This window comes from Myodes glareolus, chromosome 12 (genome assembly GCF_982192425.1).
Source record: "Myodes glareolus chromosome 12, mMyoGla1.1, whole genome shotgun sequence".
Classification (NCBI taxonomy): Eukaryota; Metazoa; Chordata; class Mammalia; order Rodentia; family Cricetidae; genus Myodes; species Myodes glareolus.
The window spans coordinates 40,929,380-40,941,408 of NC_142037.1; the positions used below are offsets into that span (position 1 = coordinate 40,929,380).

The 12,029-nt window shown below is 46.1% G+C and overlaps 1 protein-coding gene across 1 annotated transcript in view; it reads left to right on the plus strand.

Moving 5' to 3' along the window:
* Positions 1-12,029, plus strand: part of Erich6b (glutamate rich 6B) — a 61,586-nt gene that overhangs the window by 15,815 nt on the left and 33,742 nt on the right. Inside the window, exon 3 of the mRNA XM_087912237.1 lies at positions 9,658-10,116. Within this exon, the coding sequence (XP_087768363.1) occupies positions 9,732-10,116 (385 nt within the window). The 5' untranslated portion in view covers positions 9,658-9,731. The remainder of the gene's footprint in view (positions 1-9,657; positions 10,117-12,029) is intronic.

The window sequence follows — 12,029 nt, forward strand, 5'->3', positions numbered from 1 at the left end:
CTAAGAAGTGTCCTTCTCCAAAGAATTTATCCTCTGTTCCCATGATGACTGGTAATACTACTCGGCCACAGTAGACCTGGGTCCTCCCCCAGTGTGACCACCTGTTACTTGTTTAACCTTGATGGAGTCATTTGATTTCTCTGATCCTTAGATGCTTGAGGGGAGGTGACAGTGTTGACATTACAATAGCCATGGTACATAAAGACAATAGGGCATGTGAAAGTGTCTAGCCAATCAACACACGATATACGGACGCATCATAGAGGGGAATGGGATTGAACTCAAACCCAGAAACAAGAAAAAAAATTCTCTTTTTTTTTTCACAAAAAGAGAATAGAAGGCAAATTTGAGCTGGTCAGTTTGATACTGATGCTGGACACAATTCTAGAACATTCCAGTATAGAGACCTGGGAGAGGCAACAGACAACAGGGTTATGGAAATAAGAAATTGGAGAATTGGAGAAATTGGAGAAGGGAAACCTTGGGGGCATGGAAGTCTCAGTGAGCCTTGGAGGAGGCGCTTCAGGGAGCCCAGGAAAGGGGATTCAAAGAGCTGAGCGGAGGTCTAGAGATTCCACGGAACTTCAGGGAGGCAGGGACAGGAGCCTGAAAAGCTTCACATAGCCAGACAATCCTGAGAACTGTATTCGAGGCCTAATTTGCTCAGGAAAAGAAAACCAGCCGTGTTTTATAGTAAGACCTCCCGATATACTTCAGGGTTTTTTGCTTGCTTGTTTGTTTGATTGTTGGGAAGAAGAGAACTATTTACTCAAACTGCTTTTATCTCTGGTGTCTGTAAATAAAGATTGCAATCACTTGTGATTTCCTTCAAAACTGAACCCTATTTCTACCTCTACGGTGTGGTTACCATCAGGACCCTCAGAGGGTTAAAGGTCTCATAGCATGGCAGCCACAGTAGTGGCAGACCCAAGCCTTGTTGAGGACAACAACCAGCAAGGTGGAGGCCTGCAATCCCTGTCTTTGAACTCTATGACGTGTCCGTCAACAGTTTTAGTGAAGACACAGGAAATAAGGCTGGGAGAGACGAGAAAATGGATGCTGGGGACTGGAGAGCGAGCTCAGCTGTTAAAGGTTAAGACTCACAACAGAAACATCACAAACATGGATGGTGATGCGATGAGACGTTGGACCAGCTCAGGGAGAATGAAGTGTCTCAGTCAGATGAGGAAGGAGGGGAAGCCGAGAGCACTGGGGCAGAACTGAAGACCCAGTTCCCAGACTTTCTCTATGTGGGAGCTCAACAGTTTGTCAGCCCTCCTGCTACACGGTCACCTCCACCTGGGTTCTGGTTCTGTTCCTGACCACTGTGCTAGGAGATTCTCAGCACAGCATTGCACACTCAGAGACCAGGCAGAATGGTGGGAAGGCCTGGTGCCCACACCTCCTGCTAAGTGGGAGAGCTTGAGAAGTTGGGATCACCATGCACACATTCCACATATCTGAGAATTAGCATCACTTGACCCGTGTCAGACAGGAGTCTGAGCACTTGGGTCCTTGCCCTCAGGAACGCACTTTCTGGACAGAAAATATGTGCTCTGAGGAAAAAGAAGAAAGTGGAGCGGGTTGCAGGGATCAGAACTGTGCAGCAGGACAGGGGAGGGTGGACAGGGCAGCTTCAGGAAGAAGGTGCTGGAGGCGGTGAGGGTAGCCAGGTGGAGATCTAGAGCAGCAGCCAGGAGGACCGGGAGAGTTCAGGCACAGTATTGTGGTGACAAGGAATTGCCTCTTGGTATCAAGATACCCAAGACCCGCAACCAAGGGAAATCCTCACACTGCTTCCCAGAATCCTCAGATGATCAGGAAGGTAGACCAGAGGAGACATGGGAGGGGGACATCTGTGGCAGCCAGGTCAGTACACCACGCCCTTGTCCATCTTACTGCCCCCTTCAATCCAAGGCCACCTGAGTTGTATAAAAGAAACCTGTTCGGGGCTGGAGAGATGGCTCCGAGGTTAAGAACACTGGCTGTTCTTCCAGAGGACCTGAGTTTAAATCCCAGCAACCACATGGTGGCTCACAACTGTCTATAATGACATTCTGGGGCCCTCTTATAGCATGTGTATAATAGGTAGATAGATAGATAGATAGATAGATAGATAGATAGATAGATAGATAGATAGATAGATAGAGCAAGAAAAGAAAAGAAAAGAAGAGAAACCTGTTCACCCTTAGGAACCAGCCTGTTTTCCTTACCCCTTTCCCTTGCTCCCCAGACTTGGTTTCCACACAACTTCAAATATTTTTGTCTTCAGTTGATTTCTTTTTTTTTTTTTTTTGATTTTTGAGACAGGGTTTCTCTGTAGTTTTTGGTGCCTGTCCTGGCACTAGCTCTTGTAGACCAGGCTGGCCTCGAACTCACAGAGATCCGCCTGCCTCTGCCTCCCAAGTGCTGGGATTAAAGGCGTGCGCCACCACCGCCCGGCCTCTTCAGTTCATTTCTAAAGCATGAGGCATTCTAGCAAGTCATAGAGCTGTGGCCCCAGTGACAACACAAAGAATAGCTCAAGCGCTGCACATTCCTCCATTCACGGGGGGATTCCTATGGGCCCTGAACCCACAAAACCTCAGTCAGACACAGAGGCCTCTCAGATCATTCCACCAGAAAACAGACTATTCTTCCTCTCGTCCAGTATTGAATCAGCCCTCTGCCGAGGGAGCAGTACTCCGCTCTGTTTGCCTGCCTGTCATAGCTACTTAGGTCTTCTTCATTCATTTCAACCAAGAATGTTCACTTTAGAATAAAACATGAGATCTAAAACTAACCTTACTGGGGGGATATCCATCATCCATTTATCTACTATGCAATGTGTGAGATCTTAGGCCAGAGCATTCGCCGTGACAGCATGTCACATGCTCCCCTAAGTCTATGCACACAAGCAGAAAGCAAGTCTAACAAAGCCCCTAGCACGTGACTGATACCCTCTTTGCTCATTCATTCATTCATCTCATTCGACCCTATCACGTGTACAAAATAAATCTGCCGTGAGCATCTGTGAAAGTGTTGTATAGAAACAGCCTCCATGACAAAACATTAAATCTTAGAAAGGAGCCAAGTAGTTGTGGCGCACGCCTTTAATCCCCTGCACTCAGGAAGGTGGAGGCAGGCGGATCTCTGCGAGTTCGAGGCCAGAGCCTACAGAGCGCATTTCAGGACAGCCAGGGCTTTTGACACAGAGAAACCCTGTTTCCAAAGCCAAGCTGCCTGCAGCTGAGTTGTCTAGAAGGGGTGATTCCCCAACCTACGGAGCTGCCTGCACGTCATGCGATGAACTCCAGCTGTTGCTGGGCTGCAGCGATGCAGCTGTCTTTGAGGCATTTCTTCAAGCGTAGTGTCGCACAGCCTGGGGGGTATGCTCACATGCACGTGTGCAGAGGCCAGAGTAGGATGTTGGGGGTAAGGTCCACTTCTCTACAGGGACCAGAACTCAAGCAGACTGTTAGGAATCAGATCTCCGCATGTTCTCTTTTCTTTTCTCAATGTGGGTAGAGACATGAAAACAGGGGGCTGTGGCCGGGCACATGGCAGGACTCAGGTGATGCTCAGACTCCCTGCTTAGTCAATAAACACAAGCAGCAGTGAAGACAGAGACTGGACAAGCCGTCTCTTCAAAGAACTTACCTCCATCCGGCATCTAGTTCATGTGGGAAAGGTGGACTCCTGCATCTGAGAGAAGCCAGATCTCTCGGCTCCTCATCAGTTCTGAAACTGGAAATGATCACCCCGACTTCTAGAAAACCGTGACTTAAACTGAATGGATGCTGTTAGCTGGACAGGGTGAAGGTCGACATCTCAGGAAGCTGGTCTAGCGATCAATAAACTACAACCACCCATTATAAAATCTCTATTGTGCTGTATTGTATGGTATCGTGTGTATTGTATCGTATGGTTCTGCTGTAGTCACAGGAGTTAACCTGAAGTCTATCCAGCAAGTCAGAGCCACAGGTTGCCTCATACACCAAGCACCAGACTGCTGTTATGATTTTGTTCTGCTGTTAACTTTTATTGCACGTTTGTAAGATAATTGAAATGAAGTGTTGAGAATAATTTTCTCCCTGGCCTTTAAAATGAGAATGCAGCTGGCTGGATCCCTTCTCTCTCCCCTCCCTTTTCTCCAAGTCTTGGGGGTTGGGGGAGAATGGGACGAAAAGACTTGTAACCCTGAGTGGCAGCGTGCTGTAGATAAACGCAATCTGGTCGGTACGGGAGCCTGGCTGATTTCAATTCCTTAAGCAGCTAAGAAGAAATCTCAAAGATGAGCATCTGATGAGCCTATGTATGTGTGCTCTTCACCCATCAGGCTGGACAGACCTGCTGTCAACATACAAACCCCTAAATGAGCAGGCACTAAAATGATATAGATATTATATAGAAAAAATGCAATAAGAGTAAGGGATCTGGGTTCAGTTCCAAGTACAACAAAGGGCAAGGGAAATCCACTGTTGTGGACCAGGGGAGGACCAGGGAGTGTAGCATCATCAGGGGAGGATCAGGGAGTGTAGCATTATTAGGGGAAGACCAGTGAATGTAACATCACCAGGGGAGGACCAGGGAGTGTAACATCATCAGGGGAGGACCCGGGAGCATAACATCATCAGGGGAGGACCAGTGAATGTAACATCATCAGGGGAGGACCAGGGAGTTAACATTAGGGGAGGACCTGAGAGCATAACATCATCGGGGGAGGACCAGTGAATGTAACATCATCAGGGGAGGACCAGGGAGTTGACATCAGGGGAGGACCAGGGAGTGTAACATCAGGATGACATAAGGATGCATGAAAAGTTAAATACCAGGTGCAAGGGGTAATAGTGAAGTGGATGTGACAGGATTCTTGCTGAGGATTCAATATGGCCTGGAGAATGGTGGAGGGTGAGGGCCCAGATCTGATATTGGTGATGATGAGCGCTCAAGAATGGGGACTGTTGCTAACCTCTTAGCAGAGTTCCTGCTACAGTTAAATTTTGTAAAGACCTATGTGGATGAATCTAAAAGAAAGTTCCAGAGCCCTGCTGAAGTTTGATCAGCTAAGGATTCTTTTATTTCTGATTGCTCTCAGCATCCGAAGCTCCAGCTGGAGGCACAAGGAGCTAGTGGGTAGACACTGACAGCAATCCCAGGCAGTACACTTAGGTTTCAAGTCCAATAAAGATGTGTTGGCTTCATCAAACAGGGAGAGTTGTATGTAGATGCAGGTTTAGGTCAGGCATTTCTTGACATTCACCCTTTCCTGAATGGCAGCTGCCTCCATCACACCATCACATACATGATTCATCCCTACCTTCCTCCAAACACCTGCCTGGAAAGACATTAACCAGCGCAGCACCATAAAACGACTCAAAGCAAGTCAACTTTTGGCCGAGCTCCCAGAATCTTCCATCGTCTCTGGTTAGACCCAGGCCACAAGAATCCTCTGGTTTAACTGATGCATTTCCCTAAACACCTTCATATAAATAAGAATAAGGCAACTGTACATTAAGCTTCTGTTCTTACCTCAGCAGACCAGACCAACCATGCTCAGCTTTCATGCTAAATGCTACATAATTGAACAGAATTTTGTTCCCACTGTTGAGTGTTAAACCTAGAGCCCTACATAATCCATGTCAGCCAAGCACTTTGTCATTAACCTACATTCATAGCCTGATATTTTACTTCTTATTTTGAGACAGAGTCTCATTAAGTTGTCCAGGCTGATCCTGAACTCACTATGTAACTCACGGAGGCCTTGAACTTGTGACTACCCAGCCTCAGCCTCCCAAGTAGCTGAGATTACAGACCTGCCAACTAGGGTCCAGCTAGAAGTTAAATTTCAGGGAAGCAGATCTCTAGCGTGGCTGCTCTTTCCTGCTAATAGAGAATTCTAATGGATGGAGTTGATATAGTAAGAAAAGCCCTTCTGCTTCACTCTTACAAAAGAAAAGGAACCCAAAGTGTTGATTCACTGTTCTTGGCACCTGTCTCCCCATTGTCTGTTTCCTTGTTCTACTATAAGACTGTGGGCGGTGGGGGCAGAAGGGGGCAGTTGAGGTGGTGACAGTGGAGTTGGGGGGGGGGTCTTTCTAGGATAGAAGCTGCCCACATTCATGAATCCCAAATAAAAGTCAGTTAGATCTAAACTAAGTGTGTGTGTGTGTGTGTGTGTGTGTGTGTGTAGGCCAGAGGTCATCTTCAGGTGTCATTCTTCATGTTACACATACCTTATTTTTGGAACTAGGATCTCTCTCCTGCCTAGGACATCTACTTGGGTTGTGCCCACTGCCCAGGGAGACTCAGGTCTGGGGTTACAAGTGGACACCACCACACTCATCTTCTCAGTGTGCTCTGGGGTGGAATTCGGGTTCTCCAGCTCTTTATGGATTGAATTTTCTCCTGGTAGTTCTGTCTTTTAAGGCCGCCTATTGTATAGCTATTTCCTTGGACTTAAAACCTTCCCTCTTGAAGAGAAAGTTTTGAAGACTCAAGAAGCAAATGAAACTTAAAAGGTTCACAAGGGCTCAAGGTTACATGAGTAGCGGCGTTTCAATTATATTTTAATAAATAAGGCTCGCCTGAAGATTTGAGAGTAAAACAGCCCCACTGGTCAGCCTTACATACCAGGTAATCATAACACATATCTTTAATCCCAGTAGCCACACTGTTGCCATAGAAACCAGGTAGTGCATGCCTTTAATCCCAGTGGTGCACACCTTTAATCTCAGAACTAAAGAGGAATATAAAATGGGAAGAGATAGCTCTCAGACACAGTCTCATTCTGAGATTCCTGGAGGCAGGATCACCATTTCAGACTGAAGTTGAGGTAAGAGCCAATGGGTGACTGTTTTGCTTTTTGAATCTTCATGTTGAACCCTGATTTCTCTCTCTGAGTTTTTATTAATCGTGCTTCATACATGAACAGTCAGACATTGCTCAGGGAAAGGAGCCCCCCAGCGACTGTGCTCAGCCTGTGAAGATGCCCAGAGCCTGGGATGTAGCTTTTGCGTCATCACTCAGCCTGGAATGGGCTGTTCGGTGATGCAGTTCCTCGGAGTCACTCACTCTCCTGTGATTTATGCCTGGCCCATGATGCTATAATAATCCCCAATAAACACAGTGGCTCACCACGCTGGACTGGAGAAAAAGAGCCTCTCTGTTTTTGTTGGTTGTGTCCATCTGGGGTAAATACATGTTTGTCTCACCTCCCTGGGAAAAGTCACACATCACACTTTACCACAAATTTTTTTTTCCTATCTGGAAGACATTTGTATTTTTATATTTTACCTTACATGTTTTTAAATTTTGTGAGACAGGGTTTCTCTGTGTAGCCCTTGATGTCCTGAACTGCTTCTGTAGACCAGGCTGGCCTCAAACACAGAAATCTGCTGCCTCTGCTTCTAATGCTAGAATTAAAGGTGTGTGCCACCACACCTGGCTTAATTTTTGAGATTATAATATAATTTCATCATTTCCCCCTTCCCTTTCCTCCCTCCAAACTCTCCCATACACTTCTCTTTGCCCTCTTCCAAATTCATAGCCTCTTTTCTCATTGTTATCACACACATATTTCTAAATACATAAATATTACACACATGTTTCTAAATACATAAATACAACCTACCTAGTCTGTTTAAGGTTCTTTGTATGTATGTTTTCAGAACTGACCATTTGGAATTGTATAATCAACTAGCTCATACAAAATTCTTTTGTTGCTGGTTGTTTTTTAGGTTTTGTTTTGTTTTATTTTTATATTTTTTATTTCATTTATTTATTTTACATCCCAACCTCAGTTTCCCCTCCCTCCTCTCTTCCCAATCCTTCCCCCCACCCCATTGTTTTGTTTTTTTGAGACAGGTTCTTTCTACATAGCCCTGGATGTCCTAGAACTCATTCTGTAGACCAGGCTGGCCTCAAACTCACAGAGATCCACCTGCTTCTGCCTCCCCAGTGCTGGGATTAAAGGCGTGTACTGCCATGCTCAGCCACAAAATTGGTTTTTTTTTATTTTACATACCAACCACAGTTTCCCTTTTTTCCCTTCCTCCCCCTCCTACCCACCTACTCCCAACCCACCCTCATCCGTTCCTCAGAAGGGGTAAGGCCTCCCATGGGGAATCAAAAGACCTGGCTCATTCAGTTGAGGCAGGACCAACACCCCCATCCCCTGCATCAAGGCTGAGCAAGGCATTTCACCATATGGAATGGGTTTCAAAAAGTCAGCTCACACACTAGGGATAGATCCTGGTCCCACTGCCAGGGGTTCCAGAAACAACCCAGCCTACAGAACTGTCACCCACACACAGGATCCCCAGCTGTCATCGGTCTAGAGTCTGTAAGCTCCCACGAGTTTGGGTCAACTGACACTGTGGGTTTGCCCATCATGACCTTGACCCCCCCCCCCCATTGCTCATATAATCCCTGTTCCCTCTCTTCGACTTGACTCCTGTAGCTCAGTTTGGTGCTTGGATGTGGATCTCTGCATCTGCTTCCATCAGAACTGAATGAAGGTTCTGTGATGACAGTTAGGGTAGTCACCACTCTGCAGGAGCTTGAGGCGGAGGGCCACATTGCAAACACAGCCAGGAAGCAGAGGGAGAGGAATACTTATTCTTGCTCCTTTCCATGCTGTCGGAACGGGACGCTAGCCTCGGGAATGGAGCTGCCTACTTTCAGGGTGGACCTGCCCAGCTCAATTCATCTAATCTAGATAAACCCTCCCAGGAAAGCCTGGAGGAGCTTTGTCTGCTAGGTGATGCTACATCCTCTCAAGCTGGCATTCAGTATTAACTATCACACCTTCCCTTCTCTTTATTAATTCCTAAATTCAGTTCTCTTCCAAAATGTCATGAAGCTGCCTACCATAGTCTGGGAACAGAGTGAAAGAGGCAAAGTCTTTCTTGGGCCTGACCTCTGAGAAAGAAGGGGGCTAGATAATGCTTGTAGAACAAATTTGGGAACTTGTACCAGGCTGCTGGAGAAATACAGGGTGACTGACACCTCCTGGGCATCCCATCTGGAGCTGGCTGGGCTTCCTTAGCCACAAGCTAGCTGTCTGTAAAGGAGCCCAGCTCCAGGCAGAAGACACAGGCAGATGCTGAAGGCCCTGGAAAATGGGATCTGATTGCATAGCTGGGAAAAGTTTATCGTTTTTGTTGTTGTTGTTATTTTGTTTTTTGAGACACGATTTCTCTGTGTTGCTCTGAATCCTACCCTGGAACTCAATCTGTAGACCAGGTTGGCCTCCAACTCACAGAGATCCACCTGCCTCGGCCTCCCAAGTGCTGGGATTAAAGGCGTGCGCTAGAACAGTTCATTTCTGAGCAGGAACCTGGATGGCGCACCTCTGTTTATTGTGGCCATGAGTATTTCTTAGCAAAGAAATGCAGAAGTTCTCTAGCGGTCCCATCAGCAATCCCCAGCCACGCCTTCACTGGCCAGCCTATCCACTTCATGTTGTGCTGTGTAAATTCCCCTCCACCAGCTACAGAGGGCGAAGCCTCTGGTCCTGTGTAGGGAAGAGGCAGCTCTTCATGCCACCACGCACTTATCTGCACACACAAAGGGTCTCCAGAGACTACTGAAGGAACTGCGTGGACAAATGGATTTCTGTCCTATTCAGTGGGTTTGTACTTACTAACGGGGTTTTATTCCTTTCTTGGCTACCAGGATGGCAAAGCGACGTTGTGACATTACCTTCTGCTAAAAGGACTCGTCTGCTCGTCTGCGTAGGCTTCTCCATCATGTCTGATGACAGTTCACCATCAGAGTCCTCAGGCTCGAGCCCTCCTGTGGCTCCTAAACATCCCACGCTGGCAGCTTCCTTGGACGGAGAGGACAGCGAAGAACTGGACGAAGAGAGTTCACTGGAGGAATCTGTGGGTAGTCTGGAGGATGGTTCGGAGGGGTACGTGGATAACGAAGAGTCTCTGGAGGATGAGGAATCTATGGATGAGGATGAATCTCTGGAGGAGGAGGAGTACCTGGAGGAGGAGGAGTATCTGGAGGAGGAGGATTATCTGGATGAGAAAACATTTCTACAGAGAGAAGCGTATCTGTTTAAAGAAGCATTTGTAGAGGAGAAAACGTACTTAAAAGGAAAAGTGTTTCAGAAACGTAGGAAAAAGGGTGAGTATCTGCAGGGAAGGGTGTCTAGAGAAGCATCTGGAAGGGGGAGAGTATCTGCAGGGAAAGGTTCTAGAGAAGCATCTGGAAGGGACTGCTTAGAATGTCTGCAGCCCAGCCCCTATCTAGAGAGCGTCAGGGAGACTTCAACAGTGTGAAGCGCTTACCTGGCTTGTTTGTCCATCCCTTCTTTTGCTCCTTTGTCTATTGAAACAGGGCTTCAATTATTCCCAAATGACCTCAAATTCACCCTGTAGCCCAGGAGGACCTTGAACATCTATCTGACCCTTCTGCCTCGACCTCCCAAGTGTTGGGGTTACAGCCTGTACATCTGTGTACATGTTCTGAAAAAAACATTCTGCCAACTGAGCAAAGTTCAGTCTATTCACTATAACAGCAACAACATGCACACATGCATGTGCATACAGTTCACATGTGGGTGGATACTGAAGGGCAGCCTTGAGTGTTATCCTTATGAATCTGCTTCCTTTTCCTTTTCTTATATTGTGTATGGTTTCTAAAACACCTGTGATAAAACTTCATCCTCATTCAAAAAGGACAATGTTGTTGCAAAATTTACCACCAAAGATGACGACCATTTCTCATACTCAGTTCTATGCTCCTTAGGCTTACACACACATACATGTGCACATGTAATATACAGACTAATTGTAAGTACATACTTTACTAATAAGATCTTATCCTGTATTGGTTACCAGGATTATAGGTCTTGCCTTTTGGAAAAGGATCTTGCTCTCTGTAATAATTGCTTTCAAGGTACACTTATTTAGGTATTTGTAACTTGTGGTTACAAGTATTATGTTTCATGAATATAATTCTGTATTTTAAAATTTGAAAGCATTGATTTTTCTTTCTAATATTTTTATTTTAACTGACACAACAATTGCACACATTATTGAGTGTGGCATTACAATGCCAGTGTGTAATAATCCGAAGAGGGAGCTGAGAAATCTGCCCTTCATACATGTGTCTCTTCCTTATGGTGGGAATGTTCAAAATCCTCTGCTATCTCTGAAATATCCACCTAATTGCTGTCATTGAAGTTCTCCTACTCGTCTACAGAACATCCAAAGTCATTCCTCTTGTCCACTTGTGCCCATTAACCATCCTCTCCCCGTGGCCTCCACTCACCCATTCACATTCGTCCCAGCTAAACCACAATATTGCTATTCAGTCCCTATTATTGATTGTTCATTGATTCCAATTTTAGTGTTACCTTCTGTCTTATTTTGTTTTGTTGACAGGGTCTGCCTAGTGAGTATAACATTCACTATGTAACTGAGGTTGGCCTCGACTTCAGGGCATCCTGATGCCTCGACTGTCTGAGTCCTGGGATTACAGGTCTATCACCCCTCATTTATTATTACTTTTATAAACAGCCATTTGAGACTGGGAAGTAGTTCCTTTGGTAGAGTGCTTGTCTAGCACCCATGAGCCTTAGATTTGATCCCCTACATCACCTAAACTGGATGTGGTGGCACATGCCTGTAATCACAGCCCTTGATTACATAATAGGGCTATGTATATAGCCTAGGGCAGCATAATCAGAAATTCAAGGTCATCCTCAGCTGCATAATGAGCGTTTTCCAGAACATAGACCTATAATCTAACACTAGGCCCCCAGACTGCTTCCCAAGTCACCTGCTCTGCCCCCTAGAAGGAATAATCTTCCAGTGCTACTGAGTGATGGCTCTCAGCCAAGGACTGATATTTTTCTACAGCACTGCTCCTGTGATGGGCAGCATTGCCTTGAGTCAGGTTCTATTCTGGCAGCAGTAGCCACTGTGCTGTTTGCTAGCTCTGGCTAATGTGTCCTGGCACAGAGACCCATGTGGCCTCTTCCCATGATGTTGTGACTGTATAAGATCTAGTCAAGTACAGAAATGTAAAACCTA